Source organism: Kockiozyma suomiensis, assembly GCF_038497685.1.
Source record: "Kockiozyma suomiensis strain NRRL Y-17356 unplaced genomic scaffold V2V93scaffold_6, whole genome shotgun sequence".
Taxonomy (NCBI): domain Eukaryota; kingdom Fungi; phylum Ascomycota; class Lipomycetes; order Lipomycetales; family Lipomycetaceae; genus Kockiozyma; species Kockiozyma suomiensis.
In genome coordinates, this window is record NW_027117669.1 from 443819 (window position 1) to 469859 (window position 26041).

General features: G+C 46.4%; 7 protein-coding genes across 7 annotated transcripts; 3 read left to right on the forward strand and 4 right to left on the reverse strand.

The window, feature by feature from the left end:
• Positions 1-2109, forward strand: V2V93DRAFT_223089 (uncharacterized protein). Its single transcript, XM_066907050.1, has one exon. The coding sequence runs from the start codon at positions 415-417 to the stop codon at positions 1879-1881; it is 1467 nt and encodes a 488-aa protein (XP_066766128.1). The 5' UTR covers positions 1-414; the 3' UTR covers positions 1882-2109.
• Positions 2110-4363: 2254 nt separating this feature from the next.
• On the reverse strand, positions 4364-6093 carry V2V93DRAFT_334806 (something about silencing, SAS, complex subunit 4-domain-containing protein). The gene is made up of 2 exons (XM_066907712.1): positions 5652-6093; positions 4364-5595 (listed from the first exon to the last, which is right to left on the reverse strand). The coding sequence occupies exons 1-2, from the start codon at positions 5893-5895 to the stop codon at positions 4661-4663; spliced, it is 1179 nt and encodes a 392-aa protein (XP_066766129.1). The 5' UTR covers positions 5896-6093; the 3' UTR covers positions 4364-4660.
• On the forward strand, positions 6078-10430 carry V2V93DRAFT_368840 (uncharacterized protein). The gene is made up of 6 exons (XM_066909872.1): positions 6078-6299; positions 6361-6412; positions 6475-6547; positions 6612-7009; positions 7066-9438; positions 9509-10430. The coding sequence occupies exons 1-6, from the start codon at positions 6262-6264 to the stop codon at positions 10298-10300; spliced, it is 3726 nt and encodes a 1241-aa protein (XP_066766130.1). The 5' UTR covers positions 6078-6261; the 3' UTR covers positions 10301-10430.
• On the reverse strand, positions 10382-11597 carry V2V93DRAFT_368843 (uncharacterized protein). Its single transcript, XM_066909873.1, has 3 exons — positions 11541-11597; positions 11346-11477; positions 10382-11277 (listed from the first exon to the last, which is right to left on the reverse strand). Exons 1-3 carry the CDS (start codon positions 11586-11588, stop codon positions 10492-10494), a joined length of 966 nt encoding a protein of 321 aa, XP_066766131.1. The 5' UTR covers positions 11589-11597; the 3' UTR covers positions 10382-10491.
• Positions 11598-11743: 146 nt separating this feature from the next.
• On the reverse strand, positions 11744-19014 carry V2V93DRAFT_368845 (uncharacterized protein). The gene is made up of 5 exons (XM_066909874.1): positions 18863-19014; positions 18449-18686; positions 13922-18324; positions 12500-13861; positions 11744-12438 (listed from the first exon to the last, which is right to left on the reverse strand). The coding sequence occupies exons 2-5, from the start codon at positions 18681-18683 to the stop codon at positions 12007-12009; spliced, it is 6432 nt and encodes a 2143-aa protein (XP_066766132.1). The 5' UTR covers positions 18684-18686; positions 18863-19014; the 3' UTR covers positions 11744-12006.
• A 215-nt stretch (positions 19015-19229) lies between these two features.
• On the forward strand, positions 19230-20326 carry V2V93DRAFT_368847 (uncharacterized protein). Its single transcript, XM_066909875.1, has one exon. The coding sequence runs from the start codon at positions 19679-19681 to the stop codon at positions 20201-20203; it is 525 nt and encodes a 174-aa protein (XP_066766133.1). The 5' UTR covers positions 19230-19678; the 3' UTR covers positions 20204-20326.
• A 23-nt stretch (positions 20327-20349) lies between these two features.
• On the reverse strand, positions 20350-22971 carry V2V93DRAFT_323851 (OPT oligopeptide transporter protein-domain-containing protein; the record flags this gene model as incomplete). The annotated part of the gene is made up of 1 exon (XM_066907448.1): positions 20350-22971. The coding sequence occupies one exon, from the start codon at positions 22969-22971 to the stop codon at positions 20350-20352; it is 2622 nt and encodes an 873-aa protein (XP_066766134.1).
• Positions 22972-26041: the final 3070 nt, after the last annotated feature.

Sequence of the window (26041 nt, forward strand, 5' to 3'; positions counted from 1 at the left end):
GCGTAGTACTAAAGTGGTACACCGATATCACGTGAAGTCATCTAGTCTAAGTAAGCCGCGCCGCTTTGACAGCTGCCAGGAACGGTTCCTGAGCACGGTCGCGAATGAGCCCTGACCGCTGCTTCCGAGTGTCTGGCGCATCGTGCGGACACGGGCATGGTTTGTCCACGAAAAATAAGGAGATCCGATCTGAAATCACTCTTTAATTTACTGCTCGTGTTCCGCTGACGCGTTAAACAACGGGCGGACGCGCGCTGAAATTCGATTTATGTGCTGGTTGTCTCGGCAACGCCATGTTGACCAAATTAGAGTTTAGCCAATTGACGCTTCTATTCCAACAGCAGCAGCAGCAGTTGCCCAATTCTACTTTCTCCCTCCTCAGCACACAACCACATTTAATCCTCTTCAGCGCTCATGGTCTTCTTTAGCCTTCAAGCTTCTGAAATCCCAGACCCTCTTGTTGCGACCGATGTCAAGGCTTGGCTAGAATTCGTGGAGCTCCGCCCTCAGCTAGCTCATGCCATGGTGGAGATACTTTTGTCTCCGCCTCGGCAGCGTTCATGGATGCTCATGTTTGTGTCATTGCTGCTGATCTGTACGGCTTCAGCAGGATACCGTTGGGCTTTGTTTGCAACTCTACGCGGGGACCGTAGGCCTTTTAATTTCTACCGGCGCCAAAGCAGATCTCCGCATGAGATCGACCGTCATCAGCGGCCAAAAAAAGAACGCGTTGACTGCGCCCCAGCGGAAGCTCTAATTTTCATTCTAGTATCTTTAAAAGCGTCAGTCTTTGGCTCTATCAGCTGTTCTAGTCGCTTATGGATTCGCTGGAAGCGACCTAATTGGGACTCGTCTGTTCAACCAGTCATCGGCACGTCTGTTCAACCTGCTGTCAACCCGTCTGACCAAACTGATGTTGTCGATAAAGCTGGGTGCGCATCCGCTTTTCTAAAGAGCATCCTGGTGAGCAAAGGATCCATGCGCGCATCCAAGTCTGTGTCCTTTGGAAACAATTACGTTATTGGGTTTCTAAAGGACGAGCCAGCTGAGGTCTTGCAAGAATTTGAAACTATTGGTCCGGTCCATCCTGAGGCCAATTTTGGACTTGATACAGATCAGCAAATGCAGAACCATCCCAGATCTGACGGCTTGACTGCAACAATCTTGTATGCAACTGAGTCAATTATAGTGTACTGCAATCGCCGACTTGGAGACCTCCTTTTACGACTTGTCAATACTTTTTCTCCTGAACAGTGGAGCAAGAAAGTAGAGGTCCAGTATGAATCCGCACACTCAACGAGTTATCCCGGCGACTTAGGTCCCATTTCCGACATGTCTGAGGACTATGCGCGATATCATGAAACATTCAGCACTATTCGTGGCTTATGGCGTCGTTTATTCACGAGAATGTTGATATGGCCATTCATGACTATCTGGATTAGTAAGCTCCTCCCGTTCTGGGAAGCAGATGAAGACTTGGCAATGCAAATCTCTTTATTGCGGCATTGTGAGAGATTCGCCTACAGCGAGCCAGCGGCAGCAATTGAAAGTCAACCGGACACGCAGATCGATAGTTGCATTAATTCTGCTCTTTCGAATAATGCATTCAACCCGGTTGACAATCAGCCTTTTCCGGAACAGAGAAAAAAAGTCTTTCAGACGGCGATGGGGCAATTTAGTCAGCACTCTTCGGGATATCCAACTGCTGCGGCTATTGGTAGATTCCCGCAGCACTCTCAAGGTGAAAGAGACGAAGTCTTGGGCGACTCATCTGGATTCGTCCACTGCAACATGCTCGCAGCAGAGCCTATTAAACAGGAGTTTCGGGATTTTCAGCAGCTTCAGCTATTGGTAGATTCCCAACCAGCTCTCCTCTTGTAAAGCGTGGGCTGCTTTGCGACGCTTCGCATTTTCCGCAGAGCTTTGAACAATGACCGCGACGGAAGCAGTACTTTTGATGCTACGGCTATGCACGCATAAATGCCGCCAACCTTGCCGCCAATGACTCCACCACCTCAGCTCTACCCCCTGGTAGATTTTAGGCCATGACAAGCAAGTCACATCGATTATTTCATTTTAGATTTGTAACTAATAGCGAGTAGCAGACAGAAAATTTGCCGATGAATAAACGGGGTCATGAAGCTCGGAAATCAATGGAGATTCACGATTCATCGTCGGATGAAGAAGAGATCGAGTTGGCCAGCAAGTTGTGGAAACCTAATTGAACGTACATCGCCTACCTTTGTAATTTGATGGTTGCAATATCAACCATAAAACGCTAGAGCAACTTGTTATGCGGACGAGAAGATTTTGAGTCTGGTTTTATTAAACCGACCCATGCCTTCGATCCCGAGCAAAAATCTCTCTCTATCACTTTTGAAGAGAACAATTTTAAGGCCCTTGTCTCCTATTTTACTCAATCAGGAAAAGACTTTCATATCTGTTCAGTCTCAGAGAATTTCGGCAGCTGTGCCAGTGTGGCGGCGAACCACGGCGCGGTTCACCAGGAAGCAATTCCGACCGTGCTTCTGGAGTTACAGCACCGTCTATCTACTGGCTGATGTCGCAACAGTACCTTTTAATCATTGTTTAGAAGAAATTACTTGCTGATTCTTCGATGGTACCATCACTGAACTTTTTGAGCCTGAAGGAAGCGAATGTGTATCAGCAGACTTTTGGGGAGCTGGAGACGCAACACTACGTGGCTAACGACTCTGATGTCATGGGTGTGATTACGATTGACTTTTCCACAAACATGACGGCAGAATGGGTTTTTCCAATTCCTTTGCACGAACGCAGGGGATACGTTGTTCGGAGACTTCCTTTCTAAGTCGGTGCCTGGGCCCAATCTTGAGCCTGATGCCGCACAAATCCTTTTCGACTGCACGATGCCTTCGTCGATCGGGCCTACGGACGAGATGGCTTATGAGGCTCAAAAATGTCTCAACGTTTATCAGAAGCGTAAGGCCGCAGCCGAGGTCCAGCAAAGACATAAGGTTCGGGGTATCTGGATATATAAGAAAAGAAGGATTCATCTTATGAGCAGAAAGATATTAAAGAAGAAAGCGCAGCCAGCTCGCTACTGTATCCTAATTGACGCTGTCAATCAGGCTCTTCATGAGATTTGGATCGAGGCTAAGGCTGAACGCTTCCTTTCCGAAGTTAAACGTGAAGAGGCACGAATTCGTGAGGAACCTGAGTGGATACGAAGACTAGCCAGCAAGAAGCTGAACCAGGACCGATTTTGATTTAGGCAAGACATGACGCTCCATTCATTTGCGCCTCAAAATCATATCTTGGGTGATCGGATTCAAAAACGCTGGTTTAAGAGCTACAATACAGCGGTGGTTCCTGTTGATTGCTTTAACGTGAGAATTTTGATTTTAATCATTTTCTTTATATATGTTTATGCATTTGGTCTTTTTGGCAGAATCAGAGTTAACACTGGACTTTTAGGTTGCCCAAACTTAGAATCAGGCTTAAGTTCTTGCGCTATATTGGAAAGGGCTAGCGTATAATCTTTGATTGAGGTATCTACATTTATCCACGATTCTGCAAATCGAATTTGATTATTTCAGTGTTCGTAGCTGACGCAATTGTCTGATTTAGGACTGCAGAAAGAGGTTGGTATTCGGTGTTGTTGCTCCTAGTCCCGGTCAGAATCTATCGTTCCGCCACGGCTCTTACTCGAAGAAGCCATATGTTTCTGAAGAATGAGAAGGTACCGAGAAAGCATTCTGTGGATCTTTATTGAAACTATCGGCTGTTTTTATCGTTTTTAGTTCTGTTTCTTTCTATTCTATTCTGCTGCCGGATCATCTCTGGCACAGACTGTTGATGGTGTGGTAAGCTTGAGTTCTGAAATCTTTTAGCACCTCCTGGTGATGTTTGGCTTGTGGTTTCGCGAGTATGCGTCACTTTCTCAGTGCTGCTGCTCATGATACCTCGTGCCCCCATAGAATTGAGAAGGATCTAAAAAAGCAATCTGCAGGCTCAACGTCAGATAAAACTACGCGAACTGTTGCAACGGTATTCTCTTTTCTGGTTTGCTGGATGTTATGATTCTGTTGAATTTCCGTCCTTATTAAGGTCTTCATGAGCTGTGACCATTGATACTGATTTTTTGATTTTTTTAACGCTGTTTCTTTTTTTTATCGTGCATTTCGTCGCCGCCTTTGAAATTGCTGTCATTGGCGATGTAAGATATCATGGATTATGGCTGTATATATATTTTTGTGATTGGTGTTATTCTTGATATCATCGTTGACTGTACTTTTATTTGGAAATATTATTTTGAATGTATATTTATTGGGTAATTGGGAAAATAATAAAGAAGACATAAAAAATCAGAAAATTAGAAGTTCTTACTAGAAATTTATATATATGTTTCTGTTGATTTGTTATGTAAATGAGTGTCATTATTATATTATTATAGATGGCTTTTTTTGAGTAAAATTGGTATATATGTAGCTGTAAGATATCCGCTGTACTAGAGATATCACCTTATCAATCGCAAGTACTGGAGTAGAGTAACATTTCAATCTGGATATGAAAGCTATGGTTTCAAATCGAGCTCTCTGATGATAAAGCTTTAGTGTTCTAGAATAGAATACTGAATCATAATCATTGCCGCGACATTATAATGTCGACCGGTCGGCAGTCATGACTTCTCATTTCCCTCAGCCTGTTCCACTATATCGTTTATAGCATCCTCACTACGTCGCAACTTTTCTCGATTTTGCACCCACTCATTAGGAATGCCAAACTGACGATAAGACATTTTAGGCACCGGTTGCCCGAAAGCCAGCGGAGCTGCGCGGGGACTGCGATACCTGTGTTTACTATAAAATATTGGTTTAGGGGATGCCTCTTTCTTAACACGAGGCTTATTTTGTGGCCGCTCAACAATGGAATCTTGTGATGCTCCTGATATCGTAAAAGGGGAAGACATCCATGCTTTAAGATTTTGCTGTCGTGGCTGCTTGGGACGACCTCGAGGAGCACGCGCTGGTGAGACATCGTCATTGAGAATTCGCAGTGCAGTCTTTCTCTGCTCCAGTCGCTCTTTCATCATTTCTAAATCGCGGTTTGCCAAGCCGGGCACAATCATAGACTTCAGTTTTTTCTCTTTCTCTTTCCATCTGTCAAACTTCTTGAGCACGGCTTCTAGTTCAAGTACTAGCCGATCACGTTTTGTCGATAACTCGGTATCATCTCGCGGATTGGATACTGGTGTCATTGACAGAACTACCTTGATCCAGTCATGACCATTAAGTCTATCTAGTTGCCGTTCAAACCGAAGTTTCTCGTACATCACTTTATCTCGCTCAAAGTTCTGATAATGACGCTCTTCTCGCTCGCCTCGTCGGTGAGAAGCAATGAACTTTTCGTCTGACAGCGGATCTGTTCGAATTCTTGTCGAAATTGTTGAAGAGTCATTCAGCAATTTAAGTGACTCAGGAGACAGGGAGCGAGATGCCGGAGAGATTACAGGCTGTGTTGAAATTTGCGTATCAGTCGTAGACAAAATCACATGTTGCTGTACCGGAAAGGGTACATCCACAATTGGCAAACGAGCTGTATAGTCGATCGGATCTAATTGAAGCCGGTCAATACTATAATAAATTCAAAAGATTGCAAAGAATAAGTACCTGACATAGATAGAGTCTCAAACCAGAATAGATTCTCACGAGTGTCTCCCACCGCAAGGTCGCCAGCTTCGCCTCCATAACTGGATCGGCAGCGATGACTCCGCTCGGAGCGCTTCTTAACCTTCCCGTCTTCATCTAGCAGATTTCTCTGGTCATTTTTTGTATCTTCAAGTTTTTGCTTGCCAGATTTCGTCAGGCTTTGCCTCCGTTTTCGGTCCGCGGTTGGGATCGTGGCTGAAGCCATCTCGGGCACTCTTGCTTCCGGGCGACGGGTTGGAATGTGTGCTTCGGCCGCTGCAAAGGCGTCATTGGGCTGACTCGGCTCTCAATTCCGTGCAATTACTCAGTCAGTTGTCGATGTATCTTCTTTACTTTATCGTCTGCGGGCGAGTCGCATGGCTGCTCGAAGGGGGAAAAGGAAGACAAGGCGGCAAGGTGTTTTGTTAGTCAAAACCTTCCGTGCGGCGAGGTACTTACCACAATCAGTGCACGACAAAGCTCGTTTCGACAGCAGATATACACCACCGCTCTCCCGGCACCGCTGCACACAATAACCAAACAGTCTTTGGCTCAAAGGAATCGGACTAGACAATGATGAAAATAGAACGACATGCCTGAAGCTACCAAGATTGAACGCGGGTTCCACATATATGTACCCCCTTTGTTAGTTTGCAACTGGAACCGTTTGTACTGACTCTATTCTCTGCACTGCGCACCAAAAGGTGCAATTAGATGTCGATTTAGCAGGATGTGTAATTACTGTAGGCTACACACTATCTCAGGTGTTTTGATTTGACTAGCTCATTGACAAAATTTGACGTAGGGATCGACGGAAATTACTATCTTGCCTTCAGATCAGGCAATTCGCGACATTCGCCTTGATCTCCGACAAGCAAGTACGTTTACAGTCTTATATTCGATACAATAAAACGAAAGTCTAACTTTTTTTATCTACTAAAGAGGTTACCGGCGCGTTTGTTAATGGCAAGTCAGCGTTGTGGGACTACGAAGACTTCTGGCTAGCAACATCCTCCTCACGTTTCACTGAACATGCACACACTGTCCACCAATATGACGCCTTCAGTGAAAAACTTGCTCCTCTAACTTCAGAATCATTGGGTGGTGAACTGGTTATCCACCTTCCGCGGACCTTTAGAATTCAACCACAGGACTCGTTCGTTCCGTCGGCGCATTATGGCATCGGGATATCGCCGGCCGCCTCTAGGTTAGGATCGCCGGATGTTATGAGTTTACGGAACGATATAGATAGCCCGTATATGCCCATTACGGTCAGAATCAATTTTAGGCTCGAAAACCCTGTGATGGGCGTGAATTTTGTTAAGAGGGGTATACAACATGTATGTGTCAATTTGTAGCCTTATGTGACTGAAGCTGATAACGAGTAAAAACCCAGCCATACGAGCATGTGTATACATCGTCAAATCCATTTGGAATATCTACTTCTAGTTGGCTTCCCTGCGTCGATGGACTATGGGAACGATGTTCTTGGCAGTTTGTAATCACAGTGCCGAAGACGATTGGAGATGTCCGATCTTTGCCATCCTCAACTATTTATTCAAACGGATATGGAAGGGCTGATCAAGAAAGAGACGACGAGGATTTTGAACGTGAAATCGCAGTTGTCTGTATTGGTGACGTGACGCAAGAAGCCACTCATCCATCCGATCACAGCAAAAAGACAATTGTATTTGATTTGCCTAGTCCAGTATCTGCACAACATGTCGGGTTCTCCATTGGACCATTTATTCGGACAAATCTGTCGGCGCTTAAAGAATCTGAGCATGAAGAGAATCATCATGCGGCGTCGTCATCAACTGTTGATGTGTTTGCGTACGCTCTTCCTGGCAAGCAGGAAGATGTTGTCAACACGTGTATGTTTATGAGCAAAGCGATGGAGTATTTCGTTCGTGAATACACTTCATATCCATTTGGATCTTTTTCTCTATGTTTTGTGGAGAACGCACTAGACAATATGGAGTCACTGGCTGGTCTGTCAATACTTAGCGAACGACATTTGTTCCCGGTCGATGTAATTGACCCTCTGTTTGCAATAACAAAATATCTGACTATTCAGCTGGCTGCTCAATGGTCCGGCGTCAGCATCGTCCCTAAGAACTGGGCCAATCTATGGGTTACGATTGGCATCAGTCGATACATATCATTCATGTTTCTCAGAAAGCTGATGGGTAATAATGAATATCGTTTTCGCTTACGAAAGGATGCTGAGAAAATTTGTGAGCTCGATATCGGCCGACCGCCAATTGGCCATCCTGATCTCGACTACCCTCTTGATCGCGCTACTCTTGAATTTACTGAGCTCAAAGCACCTGTAGTTCTACACATTCTTGACAGACGACTGACAAAGAGCGGCGTATCATTTGGCCTTACGCGCGTCATCCCCAAGCTTTTTCGACAAGCTATGATGGGTGAACTGACAAGTCTAAGCACTTCACATTTTCAGCGTTTATGTGAAAAGGTCAGTCATGTAAAAGTAGACTCATTTTTCCAGGAATGGGTGTATGGTAGTGGGTATCCTATCTTTCGTATCACGCAGAGGTTTAACAAGAAAAAAATGTTTATCGAGATGGGTATTAGACAGGTGCAGAATGTGGAGATGTCTGAGACCCCCAGTTTGAACGAGAAAGATTTCATAAAAGATGCGAAGCGGTATGTAGAGTACGGCAACGACTTGCGAAGTTCTATCAGACCGGCATTTACAGGACCCATGACTATCAGAATTCATGAGGCAGATGGTACGCCATACGAACACATCGTGCATATCAAAGATTCGTTTGCGAAAATCGATATTCAGTATAATACTAAGTACAAACGCCTGAAGCGTAACTTACGACAAAAGGGTGGTGCGGCTTCGGCTGCGGCAGTGGCTTCTACCGCCGGCGAGCATTTGGACGAAGGCGATCTTGATGACGTCTTACTTCATTCCTTGGGTGACGTATTGGCGACTGACGATGATATGAGTGAGTGGAGACTAACAGACTGGACTGCGGATCAAGAAGATCAGATGACAAACGAGGCATTTGAATGGATACGTGTTGATTCTGACTTTGAGTGGATCTGTGTAGTCTATATAAACCAGCCGGATTATATGTATGCTTCACAGCTGCAACAAGACAGAGACGTGGTGGCTCAGTATGAGTGTATACGATACTTTGCCGACGCAAAACCAACGCTGATTTACTCAACTATTCTGGTGCGAACGCTCATGGACCGCCGGTATTATTACGGTATTCGCGTTGAGGCTGCACTTGCTCTGGCGCGGTATGCGACAGAGGAGTTGGACTATATCGGCCGCTATCATCTGCTTAAAGCTTTTCAAACCATATTTTGTTTCCCAGACTCGCTTATCCCGCAGGCGAATGACTTCTCAGACTTTGGCACTTACGCGCTGCAGCGGGCCATTCCGTCAGCGTTGGCAACTGTTAAAGATGACCACGGTCGGACATCGATACAGGTCAAAGAATTCTTACTTGATCTCTTGCGATATAATGAGAATTCTAATAACTTATACTCTGATTGCTTCTACGTCGGCTGTATCATGCGTGCGATTTGCGATGCAATTTCAGAGCCATCGTCGAGCGAGCCAGAATATAATTTTGAGTTTTCGTTTGATTTCGGAGGACCAGTGTCGAACAAATCTCCAGAGAAAAAGTTTGTTGAGAAGGCGATTGCGGAGATCGATCGCTGTGTCAATATGGATGGATGGATGCCAAGTTACCAAAATGTTATTTCGACCTTTGCTATACAGGTAAACGGACTATTTTGCTGTGGTTGTTCTTTGTATAATTCTTTTCTCACTTTCTTTTTTTTCTGTTTAGGTCAAAGAGCGATTAGCGGAAACGGGCACTATTGAGTTACTACCTACTGATATGATTCCATTCACAGAGCCGGGCCGTTTCGAGCGGTTACGAGTTGCTGCTTTTTCTGCACTACTGTCCATCACGGATCTTTATCGAAAACCTGAGCATCGTGGCGCGCTGAGATATGTCTTTGCGACTGCTCAGCGAGACGAGTCGGCGTTTGTTCGCTACGAATTGTTGAAGCTCATTGGTGAGTCTATGGGCAAGATCAGCATGCGAAAGTCTGGAGTGAAGGCCGACGATAATCAAGCGCAAGGAAGCTTTATGATTGTCGAAGAAACTGGCGGTGAGGTTGCTGCGTCTCGCCAAGAAGAGTTCAGACGGTCGAACATCGCCGGATGTGTTGAGATTGTGCAGGAGCAGTTTAGCGAAAATGAGACGCTTAAACGAGGGTTGTGGAGCATACTTACTAGTTCGAGCGCCAGTGTGTTGGAAAAGCGAATGGTGTTGGATATTTGTTTGGTATTGTACGATTTGCGGCCAACGAAGATTGTCATTTTGAAGATTCCAGACCGAAAGCATGTTGTTGCAAAGAACTTGGGACATGGGAGAATCAAACTTTATCGAGTTGAGAAGCCAAAACCGCCACCACCACCGGAGCCTGTTCTAGCAGTCGCTGCGCCTGAAGTAATGCCGACAAACGGTAGAGCTGAAGGAGTACCAGAGAGTGAAGCAGAGATCAAGGAGAAAACGCCAGCAGCGGTTACAAAACCGCCCAGCAAGATTAAGATCAAGCTGAAGGGTGTATAACTTTTCATGGTTTAAATTGATGTACGATACTGGTGTGCAGGATCATAAAGTCTGATTAAATAATAGTAATATTGCAATGGTCTCCATTAGATAACGCTGGATAGGCAAAATATAATTTATCATCGAAAAATTGGCTGACTATATACAACAAATTAAGCTGCTCCTCAAGAAAGAATTAAAAAGCAGAAAGATTACTCGTTCGTCATAGGTTTTGTAGATAAACTCTCACTTGACTGCACTTTCTTCAATTCACTTTTATAAAAATTCTTGATATCCCGCTCAACAAACCACTCAAAAACTGGAGCAAACCACGCAAATACAATCCCAAAAATAACCGTGAAGAAATAGTTACTTCGTGGAGAGGCACCTAGCATCATGCCCGATAATAACCATCCAATCGTGTCGGTAGTAATCATTTGTTGTCCACTTAGCAAGCCCTTGATGACCTTTTCGGCGCATGCTTCTGCGGTAATGGCTTCGCTCGGTCCTTCGATTTTTCGCGTAATGGCTGGCTTGGTGAGATTCTCTTGAGCGTACCCTTCAGATAGAAAATTTCCTGCAAAGACAACAGGTACAGAGATATTGTACGAAATAAGTTCCTGGCGCATGACATCGGCAAGAGTGCGCAATGCGGATTTCAAAGGCGCGTACGATCCGTAACCTATAAATGGATAAAAATGCGTGACGGAGGAGAAAAATACAATACTGCGTTTATACTGCGTCGGGCCCGACTTTGCCATCGCGCGCATAGACGCGTGAGCGAGAAAAAGAGCGGTAGAGTAGTTGATTTCGACGCTGGATTGGAGTTCTGTGGCAGTAGTGTCGAGTAGAAGTTTGGCTGTGCAGCCTCCTGCGCAGCAAAATACGAAATCTGGAGATGGACGTCCCGCGTTTGCAATCACGCTCTCGGCGGCGGTAGAGGATGTCAAGTCTGCTACTATATGCCTTACAATCTGTGACTCCATCGCGCGATGTTTCTATAGCACAGGTCAGCTTATCAAAAATAAAAATAAGAAACATAATACATTCAATTCCATAACCATACCTCAACTTCAGCCACGGCTTCGATGAGCATGCTCTCTCGTCGAGCGACAAGTACGACATCGGCTCCACGCGCAAAAAGCGAGCATGATAGCGCAAGCCCGAGACCCTGCGATGCACCAGACACTACCGCGAGCTACTACCTCAATCAGTAATGTGAATCACGTATAGTCACAGATCCATTTATCAAAATTCACACCTTGTGCATAAACATTTCTTGTCCGGCATCCCAGGCCATTGTGGTCATGGGGGAGATGATAGCTTATTGTGGTCGAGTAAAGTTAGCTCGATACACACAGTAAATAGTCTGTCTGCGGCTGATGCTTGACCATCATTGTGTCAATACGCTCAAAATCATTTCACACATTGACTTTAGAAATAACTACCTCGCTACAAGGAAAATATAATTTATAATTTTATTCAATAAACATAAACATCAAAACTATACAGAAAGATATGTGTAATATCATAAACACAATTAGGACATGTACAAAATACATCAAATCAGCATTGACCAAAAAAAAATAGCACAAAAATATACAATAACAATGAGAACTTTTTTTTCCATTTAAAATATAATTGTAATAGAAAGAATGTAAAAACAACTTTTGTGATACCACCAAAACACTATTACCATAAATATGATTTGAGAAAAAAAAATCTCTTTAAACGGAAACCTCGACAGGCTTTCCGTTAGGTTCCTCCGGTTTGTGGAGGCTGTCGAGCAGTAAGTAATCACGCTTCTCGATCGATCCATTTGCAGGCAATCTGGAAGAGTGCATCAAATGCTGATCAACCGCACGCGCACACTGGCGACCTTCCTGGATACCCCAGACAATGAGCGACTGTCCACGGCGGCAATCTCCTGCAGCGAACAAGCCGTCCTCGATCTCATAGATCGAAGAAGCATCCTTTTTGGTCTCGATAGTGCCACGTCCGTCACGTTTGACCTCAAGATTCTGGGCCTCAGGGCCGACGAAACCCATAGACAAAAGCACAAGATCGGCAGGGAAAAACTGCTCCGATCCAGGGACCTGTGCCATCTGCCAACCACCAGACTCAGTACGCTTCCACTCAACACGAACAGTGTTGATACCCTACAATCACAGTTAGCAATGTGAACAAACAGCGAAAGGCGACCAGAGAGAAAAAACTTACCTTGACATTGCCCTCACCGTCAGAGACAAACTCCTTCGACATGATGCAGTACTCACGAGGGTCCTTACCGTAGTGAGCAGTAACCTCAGAGTGACCATAGTCGATACGGAAGATACGAGGCCATTGAGGCCACGGGTTGTCATTGGCGCGCGTAGCAGGAGGCTGAGGAAGCAACTCAAAGTTGACGACCGACTTCGCACCGTGACGCACCGAGGTACCGATACAATCGTTACCAGTATCACCACCACCAATGACAACAACGTTCTTGCCACGGATCAACTCAGCAACGTGGTCCATGTTGCCATCAAGCAAGCCAGCAGTGTTCATCGTCAACAATTGCATCGCAAACATGATGTTGTTCAGGTTGCGATTAGGAATGTTGAGGTCACGCGGGATAGTAGAACCGACAGTCATAACGACAGCTGTGTTCTCTTCACGTAACTGTGACACGGTGATATCCTTGCCAATAGTGGTGCCAGTAACAAACTTGACACCCTCAGCAGCTAATAAATCAGTGCGACGCTTGACAATCTTCTTGTCGAGCTTCATGTTAGGAATACCGTACATGAGTAGACCTCCAAGACGATCGGCACGCTCATAAACTGTGACTGAGTGACCAGCACGGTTAAGCTGATCAGCGCAAGCAAGACCCGACGGACCAGATCCAACAATGGCAACAGATTTGCCAGTGCGGTGCTGAACAACGTGAGGCTGGATCCAGCCCATCTCGAAACCACGGTCAATGATCGCAGCCTCAACAGACTTGATACCAACAGGATCCTCATTGATTCCCAACACACAGGCACCCTCACAAGGGGCAGGGCAGACACGGCCAGTGAACTCAGGGAAGTTGTTTGTCATTAGCAGGCGGTTAAGCGCATCCTTCCACTGGTCCTTGAATACTAGCTCGTTCCATTTGGGAATAATATTCGAGATAGGGCATCCAGTGTCGGACTGGCAGAAAGGAACACCGCAGTCCATGCAACGAGCGGTCTGGAACTTGAGCTCTTCCTCGGTCAAACGAGTAGAAAGTTCAGCCCAGTCCTTGGTACGAGTCTTGGGGTTGCGGTACTTCTCAGATCTTCTCTTGTACTTCATGAAACCCTTAGTCTTGTCAAGGGCGACAAGCTTCTTCGAGTTGCGGTCAGCAGCAGTAGCATCAAGAACAGAGTCCTCAAGGTCCTGGAGCTTGGGCTCATCCTTAACAGTAGCAAGCGCCGGAGCGTCCTCCATGACAACCTCAAGAGCAGGCGAAGGAGCAGGCGACAAGCCAAGGGCAGTCAGAGGATCGACAGCCTTTAGAGCAGCGGCCTTCTTCTTGGCTTCCTCCTCCAAGACAAGCTTGTAATCCAAAGGCAGAACCTATAAATTCATAGTCAATAACGATAAATATCCGAAAAAAAAGTTAAAATTGGGACATACCTTAACAAAACGAGGCAAAATGCGGTTGAAGTTCTCCAAAACACGGTCGGCAATAGTCGAACCAGTGTAGTGTCTGTGGTCCTCTAACAAGCCACGCAAGAAGGCAACTTCCGATGGTTCGGTAACTCCAGAGAGCTCAACAAGCTCCATATTGACCTTAGCCTTGAAATCCTGAGCCATATCGAGAACGTAAGCAATACCACCAGACATACCAGCAGCAAAGTTGCGACCAGTAGATCCGAGGATAACAACGCGACCGCCAGTCATGTACTCGCAACCGTGATCACCGACACCCTCAACAACGGCGATAGCACCCGAGTTACGGACGGCAAAACGCTCTGCAGCAACACCGCGGAAGAAGCACTGGCCGAGTGTAGCACCGTACAAGCAGACGTTACCAATCAAGATGTTCTCTTCGGGCTTGAAAGGAGAGTTGCGAGGTGGGTAGATGATCAAACGACCACCAGACAAACTCTTTCCAACGTAATCGTTGGCGTCACCCTCGAGTTCAAGAGTGATACCGGGAGCAAGGAAGGCACCAAACGACTGGCCAGCCGAGCCGGTAACATTGACGTGGATAGTATCAGTAGGGAGACCCTGCTCGCCAAACTTGCGCGACACACGGTAAGAGAGAGTAGCACCAAGCGCACGGTCTGTGTTTAGAATCTCGCACTCGACCTTGGAAGGCAAGCCCTTTTCGAGTGTGACCTCAGCCTCGTCAATAAGCTTGTTATCGAGACGGTCATACAGATGGTGATCCTGCTTGCGAACATTGCGAGTGGCTACACCAGGACGGAGAGCGTGCGCGGGAGTGAGCAAGGGAGAAAGATCGATGTTAGCAGTCTTGGTGGTACGAAGATCCTCGCGAACCTTGAGCTTCTCGGCACGACCAACCATCTCATCGATAGTGCGGAAACCAAGTTTAGCCATGATACCACGGAGCTCGTTGGAAATGTAGTAAAAGAAGTTAATAACGTGCTCGGGGGTACCGTTGAACTTCTTGCGGAGATAAGGATCCTGAGTGGCGATACCGACAGGACAAGTGTTGAGATGACACTTCCGCATCATAATACAACCCATGGCGATCAGAGGGGTAGTGGCAAAACCCCACTCTTCGGCACCGAGCAAGCACGCGATAGCGATATCACGACCAGTGCGGAGCTGACCATCCGTCTGCACAATAACACGACCACGGAGATCGTTGAGGACAAGAGTCTGGTGAGACTCGGCAAGACCAAGCTCCCAAGGGAGACCTGCGTACTTGATGCCAGTCCACCGGGCGGCACCAGTACCACCATCGTGGCCTGAAATCAAAACATGATCAGCCTTAGCCTTGGCGACACCCGAAGCAACAATACCGACACCAACCTCTGAAACAAGCTTGACTGAAACGCGAGCACGCGGGTTAGAGCATTTCAGATCATAGATAAGCTGCTTCAAGTCTTCAATCGAGTAAATGTCGTGATGAGGGGGAGGCGAGATCAAACCAACACCCGGCGTAGAGTGACGAGTCTTTGCAATCGAGTCAGACACCTTGTATCCAGGTAGCTCACCACCCTCACCCGGCTTAGCTCCCTGAGCCATCTTGATCTGAAGTTCATCAGCATCAGACAAGTAGTATGAAGTGACACCGAAACGTCCAGAAGCAACCTGCTTGATAGCAGAGCGCATGGTGTCACCGTTGGCCATGCGCTGGCTGCGCTCAGCATCCTCACCACCTTCACCAGTGTTCGATTTTCCTCCTAATCTGTTCATGGCAAGGGCAAGGGTAGAGTGCGCTTCCATTGAGATTGAACCGTAAGACATTGCTCCGGTGACGAACCTCCGCACAATTTCGGTCCAAGGCTCAACCTGATCAATCGGAACCGGAGTGGAAGATTCGTAGTCAAAGTCAAGCATACCACGAAGAGTGCAGTTCTTAATCTGCTCATATTCAGCCTTCGAGTAGGCTTCATAAGACTTGTCATTCTTTGTGCGCACGGCGTCCTGAATGTTGGCAATCGAAACAGGATCGTTAATATGCGCATCACCACCGTCACGGTAGTGGTACTCGCCAGACTCGGGGAGACCCTCAGGACGAATAACCTCGCGCGACGGGTAACCACGCTCATGCAAAGCAAAAGCATCCTGCGCAATGTACTCAAAAGTGATACCCTTGATACGAGTAGCAGTACCGACGAAACACTTGTCAACAACCGAGTTATCAACACCAAGAGCCTCGAAAATCTGGGCACCCTTGTAGGACTGCAGAGTCGAGATACCCATCTTCGACATGACCTTGAGGATACCATTGTCGCAAGAGTGGATGTAGTTGTCGATAACCTCATCATCAGTGAGAGCCTTGCGCAGCAAATTCTCGTGGTTCATGCGCAAGAGAGTCTCGAATGCAAGATAAGGAATGATGGCATCGGCACCATATCCTAGCAAGACGCAGAGGTGATGAACTTCACGAGCCTCAGCGGTCTCGACAAACAAGGCGACAGTCGAACGTAACTTCGACTTGACCAAGTAGTGGTGGACAGCACCACAGGCAATCAAACTCGAAACAGAGACACGCGAAGCAGAGACGTTGCGGTCGGAGAGCATGATGATCTTGTGATCAGCCTCAATAGCCTGGATAGCTTCCTTGCAGATACGATCAACAGCGCGCTCATAACCCAACAAACCCTCCGAGCGATCAAAGGTAATGTCGATAGTACCGATCGACCAGTTGTGGTATGCCTTTGAGATATTCTTAATTGCTTCGAGCTGTTTCAAGTTTAGCACAGGCGAAGGCATGTAGAGACGGTTGCACTGCGAGGGCTTCATCTCCAGAACGTTACCCTGAGGACCGACGTAGCAGTCAAGTGACATGACGATAGCCTCACGAATAGGATCGATAGGCGGGTTAGTAACCTGCGCAAAGAGCTGACGGAAGTAGTCGAACATGAGACGCGGCGCCTGAGCAAGACAAGCAAGCGGACCGTCATTACCCATCGATCCGAGAGCCTCCTTGGAATCAGAAGCCATGGGAGCAAGTAGAAGCGAGACCTGCTCGAAAGTGTATCCATTGGCGAGCAGACGCGGGTCGTTCTGGACCTTAACCGCGAAGTCAATGATGGGTTCGATTGAGATCGACTGAGCAGAGACCTTCTCGACAATCGAGGGAACAGTAAGAAGGTTGGCCTGGATCCAGCCCTTGAAGTCGAAGCGAGAAGCAATGTTATTCTTGAGCTCCTTGTCGTCGACGATGCGACCTTCAAGAGTATCAACGAGAAGCATACGACCGGGCTGAAGACGACCCTTCTGAATTACTTTCTCAGACTCAACGGGAATGGTACCAACTTCAGAGGCACAAATCATACGGTCGTCATCAGTAACGTAGAAACGGCAAGGGCGCAGACCATTACGATCGAGATTAGCACCGCAGTATCTGCCGTCAGCGAAGGTGAAAAGCGCAGGACCATCCCAAGGCTCCATAAGACAGGCAGCCCACTCGTAAAAAGCAGCTTTCTTGGGGTCCATGTCGGGGTTAGTCTGCCAGGCCTCGGGGACCATGAGCATAACAGCCTCAGGCAAAGAGAGAACGCCGTTAATAGTTAGGAGCTCAAGAACGTTGTCGAAAGCGGCGGAGTCAGAGCCACCTTCTTCGATGATGGGGTACATTTGCTCGAGTTCGTCACCGAAGAGATCAGAGCGCATAAGACCCTCACGAGCGCGCATCCAGTTCTTGTTTCCGCGCAAAGTATTAATTTCACCATTATGGGCTGCCCACCGCAGAGGCTGAGCACGGTCCCAAGAAGGAAAGGTGTTGGTTGAGAAACGCGAGTGGACGAGACAGAAGTGAGCCTCGAAATCGACGTTCTGAAGGTCGTGGTAGTAGTTGTAGACCTGAACGGGAACGAGCTGACCCTTGTAGATGATGTTCTTGTTTGAGAGCGAGCAGATGTAGAACCAGTTGTGAAGGCCGATAGTGTGGGTTGCACGCTTGCGAAGGACGTAGAGCTGACGCTCGAAACGCTTAGCATCAAACTCTGAACCCTGGGGTTCAGTGGTCTCGTCGCCGTAGAAGGAACGCAGGACGACAAAAGGCTGGAGGATGAGAGGCTCACGCGAGAGAGCAGCAGGGCCGAGAATGGAGGAATCACGGGGGACTGCACGCCAGCCGAGGACACGGAGACCGAGTTCATTGGCGATGGTCTCGAAAGTGGCGCGCGACTGAGCGAGGACCTCAGGGTCGGACTTAAAGAAGAGGTTACCGGTGGCATATTGGCCAAGGGCGGGGAGCTTGAGACCGGAGGGAATCTCAAACTCCTTGACGAAAAATGCATGCGGAATCGAGCACATGACACCGGCACCATCGCCATCGCGAGCGTCGGCGCCGACAGCACCACGGTGCGTCATGTTGCAAAGAAGAGACTTAGCTGTAGAGAAGGAGAGTTAGCAAACGATCGAGAATGGATAGATAGGAATGCATATAATGAGGTAAAAATAATGGCAGATAAAAAGATTGATTATCGGCGATTAGGCGGGTAGGCAATGACATACCATCAGAGACAATTTTGTGCGAGGTTACACCCTTGATGTTGCACACAAAACCAACACCACAAGCGTCCTTCTCGAATTCGGGATCATAAAGACCTTGCTTGGTGGGGATAGTACCAGCCCAGGACTTATTGGCAGGGTCAGCGACCTCGGGGTAGGGATAGGCGGAAGGCGTGTAGTCGTCGACCACGGGCACGTCGGCCGCGGAAGGCGCAGAGGAGGTCACTCCATGGCCCATTGTCTGCAAGATAAGGAAAGAAGTTAGGATCAGATAAGGAAAGAGAGAGCTTAGAACCGGCTTATAAGATGGAAACATGCAGAGCGATCTACATAAGGTGGATATGCAAGCGACAGTGAATGCTCTAAAAAAAAAAAGGCAGAGCAGAGCACTTCGGCCAAGAAGCAGGAACAACTTACAAGTCGGCGGCAGGCGTAGAGCAGGGGAGCAAACGGTTAGGCTTGAATTCGCAGCCTGCTAGACTGGAGCACAGGAAGATGGCAGAGACTGGGGAAGGTGTGTTTTGAAGGAGAGGGAGCGAGACAGAGGGTGGGCGAGGAAGAAGAAAAAAAGGCGGGCGGGGCAAGAAGAAGAACGAGCGGGCGGCGAAAAAAAATGAGTCGTTCATATAAGCAAGTGCCTGCCAGAGCTATCGCAATACTGGATATCAAAGTACGGGAGAAAGCACGTTTAGAGGCTGTGCGATCTGCTCCATGATAAGGCCATCAGTTGACCTGCTTTAGCTCTCGGGGCCGGCTCAGCACCGGTGGCCGTCGATACCGGCCTCACGACTTTGGCGTGGTCTACGAGCACTTGGCAATACGCGCTGGTGGCAATTCTACGGAGCCCATCAGCTTTCGAGAGCAGAAGACGAAAAGCGCCCGGCAGACGGCAGACTAGAAGATTTTGCTAGGAATTTGCGACAGCTGGCATATCTGCGGTATCGGCTGCGTAAGTCCACAAACAGCACTAGCACAGCGAATCGCGCCAATAGCGCCAGACTTATTAGACGACATCGTTCACCAAAATCACTACGGATTATGTCCACCCACAACAAAACAGTACCTTCTGGCAAATAGCGCACTCGACAGCCATCCATTGGTTGTCACTCTAACGGGCACAGCGCACCCAACCAGTTTAGAGCCAGTATACAGCCAGTGAACAGAGTATAAGCAGACTCCGCGGCTCCGCTGACTGGCCGGCTCTTATCTCTGGATGCATCACATGACTGTCACATGACTCGGACGACGCCGGTCCTCTCCGGTCTCTCCCGCCCGGCGCCGGTCTACCCCGTGACTGCTTTTCTCTACTTTTTCTCTTCTCTGTGCCCTCATTCTCTCGTGTGTAAGCCCGGAAAGGGCCTCGTGTGCACACTCACCCATCTATCTTCGCACACTCTTCTCTATCTTTGCTTCTTCGCAGCGTCCAACGGCAATACACTGATTTCTAAGCATCATTCTGTCCATGGTCTCTTCCTTAACCCTTCTCCGCCTCGCTTACACTTTGGCCCTATTCTCGTAGACTTAAAACGGAAAACATATCCCGCCTCTCTGCCTCGCTCAGCCGTCGTCTACCTCTATACGGCGGCTTTGAGCTGGCTTCTTTGCCTGTTTCTTAGCACGCGAATTATCAGGCAAGACCGAGCTATTTTCCAGCCTTTTTTGAGTACGGTGTCTTTAAATGTCTTCTGTGGAGCTACCGTAATTGTAGTCTGGAACAAGTTTTTTTCTTTCTGTAGACGGGGCCTAACGCTGTGTTGATTCCCTCTCGCACATTCTGCATTTTAATGGTCTTTGCCCAACCGCTTACTTCCAATTACTAGTTATTTTTAGAAACAAATCAATATCTTTACTTTCAATTATTCAATAGACTTTTCTGCTGATAATAAGCAATAACAAAACGCTGTTTAATGGAAAGATCCAAGAGGCAGTCCAAATCCTTCCTCCGGAATGTCCTTCAAAGCAGCCACTCTAGCAAAATCAGCTCCAGCAGCATACACACTATTGCCCCACCATGGCAACGACACCTGCGGATACTGCAGCGCCGCAAATATAATGACTCCGCCAAACGCAATGCCAGCAGATAAACCAGACGTGAGAATATAATTGTACTTCGTCCACCAGGCAATATAGCGCTTTCTCACATAATACATAAAAAACCAAGAAAAGTAGCATCCAGGAATGTAGTAGACAAGATTGTATGTCGATCCCCAAAAAATGGTACCGTATCCGATCAGCGATAAGTCAAACCATTTATAGCGATTCCGGTATTTCAATCTTAGCAATCCAAACGGCACCGCAATTACAGCGCCAATCCAGAATGCATTCTTCAACGCAGGGTACACATCTGAAAGTACACGTTTTGGAGCAATAACACCAAACATAATTGCATCTGAGTACACCGTTCTCGGGAACGCGCACACAAACTTATCTTTCTGTGTAGGACTGCAAAAGTCTGTCACAGAGCTAAACAACGCTTGCACGGCTCCCACAGAACAGAAACACTGAATCAGTGTGGCAAGACACTGAGCGCGAAATGTCGCCCGCTGCGGAATGCGCGCATAGTGAGCAATCTTTTGATCGCCGACGAAGCTCTCGCCTTGCTCGTCAATATTGTATCCCCACATGCGAATGACGATATTTGTCACTGGATTACCGGGATCCATGTATCCAGCCAGAATGACTGAAAAAGCGCCAAATCCCATAGAATATCCAGTACGTGACAAGACAACGAGCGTAGGCATTAGCATACCAATATTGAACAGGAAAATTGCAATAACAGTCCAGATTGGCACAGTCGTCGGCCAGGCAAAGATTGCGGCAAATCCAGTGCCTATTCCAATAAAAAATAATGCCACATACCACCAATCAGGCACCTCTTCGTAGGCAGACATGAGCTTTGAGTGAGGATCATCGAATTCCTGAAGAGCACTGCGACGCGGATGTCGAATTGATACCCACATCATCTGGAGTGTCTCCCATAGAAGCTTGTGCTCAGAAATGCAGACATATACGAACGTGCAGGTATAAACCGCCCAGAGACCGCCCGTTCCAACTAGATTACCAGCAGACATGTATGGCGCAGAGTAATTTTCATACAGTTCCTCCGAGAACTTGTTGTTTTCATCCATGATTCTCGTCAAATTGTACGTTTTGCCGCTTGAGTCGTAGATACTGTTGACATTCATTGGCAAAAATGCCGTCCAGCGATGATTGCGCCAGTACAGGATAACCATCACAATGCCCGTCAACAAAACTCCCGTAAATTTGTTCATGAACGCATAGAAAGGGTAAACTAACGGCTGCCCATAATTGATTACAGCCCAGTCAAATGTAGGAAGCGGGTTTACACCAAGTCCCAGATATGAACCGGTCGCCATCGCAAGCAATTTATTCTTTGGCGCGATCCATGTCATCCAGTTGAAAACACTGAGTGCTTTGAACAGAAATGTTGGCACAAAGAAGTATAAAAATGAGGCTGAAAAAATAACATAAAACAGCTTTTGACGCGAAATAGTCCAGCCATGGACAGAAGTCTTAGTCTCTTTGACCACAAGCGCACGACTAAGCGCAAGCGTCGGCAGCACATTAGGAAACACAGCTTTCACGGGGAAAATGACAAGCTTACGCATTATACCAGCAAGTCCATATCCAAAAAACAAAGACGCAAAGTTCATCGTCCAGGAAAATCCGAAGTCAACCCATTTGTAGTCAAAAAACAGCGGATGCTTTAGCGCGACGACCATACTCATCCAGTTGGAAGACTGAGACCCCACATTCACCATGATGGTAGCCAACATTTGCTCTTTGATACTCCACGGTCCAGGGTTAACCGAGTATCGGGTACCACGAAACGAGAACCCCCAGTCTGGAAGCAGCTGAAAGGCCTTACCAGTTGGAAATACCAATAATTGAATGACGGTGGATTTTAAACTTAGCGTCGGCTGACGAAAAGTGAAGAACTCATTGATAAAACTGCCGACAGCAACCCAAAAGCTTCCAATTAAATAGGCGCGAATAGTCTCGACAGGAATAGTTGGATCGTCGAATGGATCAGTGACAGCGCGTACCTCGGGGTAAGGAGAATGATAATGGATAACGACTGCTTCAAGGCGTGCGTCGAGCTCGTACGACTCAATATCGCCTCCATAGGCCTCCGGCCCTTCGACGAGCAATTTGATTCGTTCATAAGTCTTATCATCAAAATTGACATCTCCGTAATGATACTCAATGGCATGCCTAAGAATCTCAAGCGCGTCCTCAAGAGATGTCTCAAGCAGCTTCTCGTACAAGTAATGCGACGCACGATCCGCAAATGGATCTTCATCACCGGTGTCACCAGTACCATTCATCATCTTGAGACGCGAAACAACTTGGTCACGATGTCGTGGATCCAGCGATTGAATGTCGAAATCCAAAGATCTTGCACGCACCGAGGCGGCGAGCTTCTCATGGTATGCATCTCCACTGAAGTCAAGGTCGCTCTCAGACGTGATCTCGGAGACGGTCACCGGGACCTTCGAGGCCATTTTCTCGTCAAAAGAAGTCATCTTCGATTAGTTACATAAAAACGTATGATTGAGAGAGTGAGATGGCAGCAACAACGGAGGGAATTGTGCGGTATCTATATAACGTTCCCGCGATAGCGAGATCGATTCATGCATTTGGGCTGCAATTCCTCCAATCAAATCTAGCAATATGGTACAATCTGTGATAGCTAAGGACCCATAAAAAAGATACGCTAGTTGCATAGTGCAGCAATGAGTCGTAGGTGCCCTGTCGAAACGGCACGACTGGACAGGCAGATAATTACTTTTAGGTATCTAAAAACTAAGTCAAGACCTTATCTCTGTCAAAAAATAGACGCCGATAAAAACAGCGACTAAATGATAATCTAAAAGTTCCATCCCAATTGAACCTCTCAAGAATATGAATTACACATCAAGAAGTCAAGAAATATTAGGCTCTGCCGTCTCAGTACGCAAGATTGAAATGATGCAAACAGGTCCACTTCGTCGTCAATATTAAGCTTCAACCTAGTAAAGTCAATTGCTGATCTTCTGCGGTACCTAAGCTAGCGAAAGAATCTCGCTGAATTGAAGAGTGTCAGATGCCGGCGGGCTGGCGGTGCAAATCCGCAAAAACTTGCCGATAAACCTCAGCTGCAGCTCGTACAGCCACAGGAGCATGTGGGGGCCAATACAAGCCATAGCTTTCTCTACCTCCATGGAAGCCTTACAGTAATAGATCCAGAAAGAGGGCAGCAATACAGTCATGAGAGATCAAAACAAAGCCAATGAAGCAGATCCCGGCCTGTATTCGAGAGATCATAACTGGCCTGGCGGGGGTCCGAGAGCGAACGTGGCGCGCGAGGCGCTAATTCTGAAGCAAAGAGCTTATCAGAGTGAGACAGGGTCAACCTAAACCACATCGGAGCTCTTCTGGTCCACGACCTTATCTTCTTTCTCTCGGCATTTCAAGATTACTGTAAGCACCTGGGTTGTAGCTTGATTCAAATTGCGGCACAATATATGTGATTACACGATAGGTATATACGCTGTACAGATGCTGCGTCTGTCTGTTTAATTGAGATCTTATCTAGTTTTAAATACGGACTAGATAGCTACCCCGACTACTGTCTAACCCGCGCTTGTCGCTGTGACGTGTGATGGCGAAATGAAGCAGCATTTATACGCAAATCTCATCTGAAAATGTACTCTCGAACCTCCTCTATCCTACACCCAATATTGAGAAGTCTTTTGATCCGTGAAATTTTTCTGTAGACTAAATGCGATTTTTTGTCTTCTTTCGACAGTTGTCTATATTATTTTGAATTTTGAATATCACTTTTCCTGTGGTGAGTTTTTTCTCTCGCTCCGTGGTACCTCGATGTGCCCGGATAATACCGGTGATTCCCCGCTATATCAACAGCGTACAGCGTGAGCACAACACCAATATTTGACGTCATGCGGCTGGTCCTGCTTTCGATTGGTGGTGATTTAAGGAACATAACTAATGGTCTAAGCAGATGAGTTTCTGCAGCAAGTAGTCCCTGATACTTGCATTCTTCGGTGTTTTACTTTTGCTCAGATTAGTCTTTGATGCAGTCTACTTTTTTGATTTCAGTGAGCGCTTCGGTATAAGACAATATTTGTATCTTGCTTTATGTGCGAAACTACCAGATAACTTATTTAATCTGTAGACTAGAGCCGATGGATATTTTATATGTCGTACGGCTTAATTCGCAAGTTGCAATATACCATATTATTATCTGCATCTGCCTTATTGCGCCATATCAAAATGTTTAAGATTGTGTGCTTGCTTTCTCTGAAAAAAAAAAAGGCGGAATCAAAATACAAAATGTCCACACATCTGTATAGAAATATGTCACCTTGCTTTCTGAGTTTGCTATTCGTACTATCATAATCGCTTTAGTTTCTAATATGGAGTTGTATATTGCTAGGATCTCTATGATCTTTTATTACTTTAAAAACTTCAAAATCAAGCTTCGTCGGAGATTTTTTATTCAGATACACTCTATTAATTATAACAATGTTTCAGACAGTGCTATCGATGTCAACTTCTGATGGAGAAAAAAAAATAAAAAAAAATAGAAAAAAAGGGCCGCCAAAATCAAAATCAAACTAAATTATCATAGAAAATCAATTTGAGCCAGAAGGCAATCAATCTGTCGATTGCCAATTCATACATGAAGACCAGAGCCAACTTTTGACAGTTATTCAATATGACAAATTCAGTAAATTCACAAAAACTAAGCTGCACACTTACTTCACTCACATTTCTGTACTTTTGGTGTATCAAAGAAAGATAAAAAGAGAACGAACAAGTTCTGAATTCATTAATTTATAAAATTACTGATGAATCCATTCATAGTAACGAATCTTCTGTTTTCTGGTATGCTTCTAACGGTGAGATACATGGTACGAATGGTCAATTTGATCCTTGAGCGAAGATAAAGTGGAAACGGTTACAGTCAAACAATTTCAAGCTACTTTTGTAATCTACTGAATCGAGCCATTTTTTAAAGAAAGGGGCGATTTCGAGTTTTATTTATCTTGATATCAACCGGATATCCTCCAAAGACAGACATAATTCTTATCGATAAATCACGTCTATCTTCATGCACCTGTCTTTGTCTTTCCCAAGAAAAATACACGACAGTACTATAAACTATTAATTTTGCAAGTCTGCACCGATCCAATCAGCACCTACATCTGCAAGAGATCAAACACTTTAGAGCCAACCATAAGCAAGAACGGCAACCAATACTCGTCAATTCAACAGAGATCAACTATTCTGGAACAGAGTCTGTCGCAACGGCGCTCTTTATAAACTTGCTGGCAAACAACATCCCAGTAATACCCTGCGAGACTTGAAAAATTCAATCGAGATCATTACACTGGAATTCAAAGCTTAACGCAGATCACCGCGTCAACGCTTTCTGCAAAATTTCGCACAGATATCTTGATACACTGTCCATGGTTCAGAATAGCGACAGCGGGGTACGGCGACCTACCTTACGCTTCCATATAGCGTTCACAAAGTAAATCCTTGTCGCCGCCCGAGGAAACCATAAGC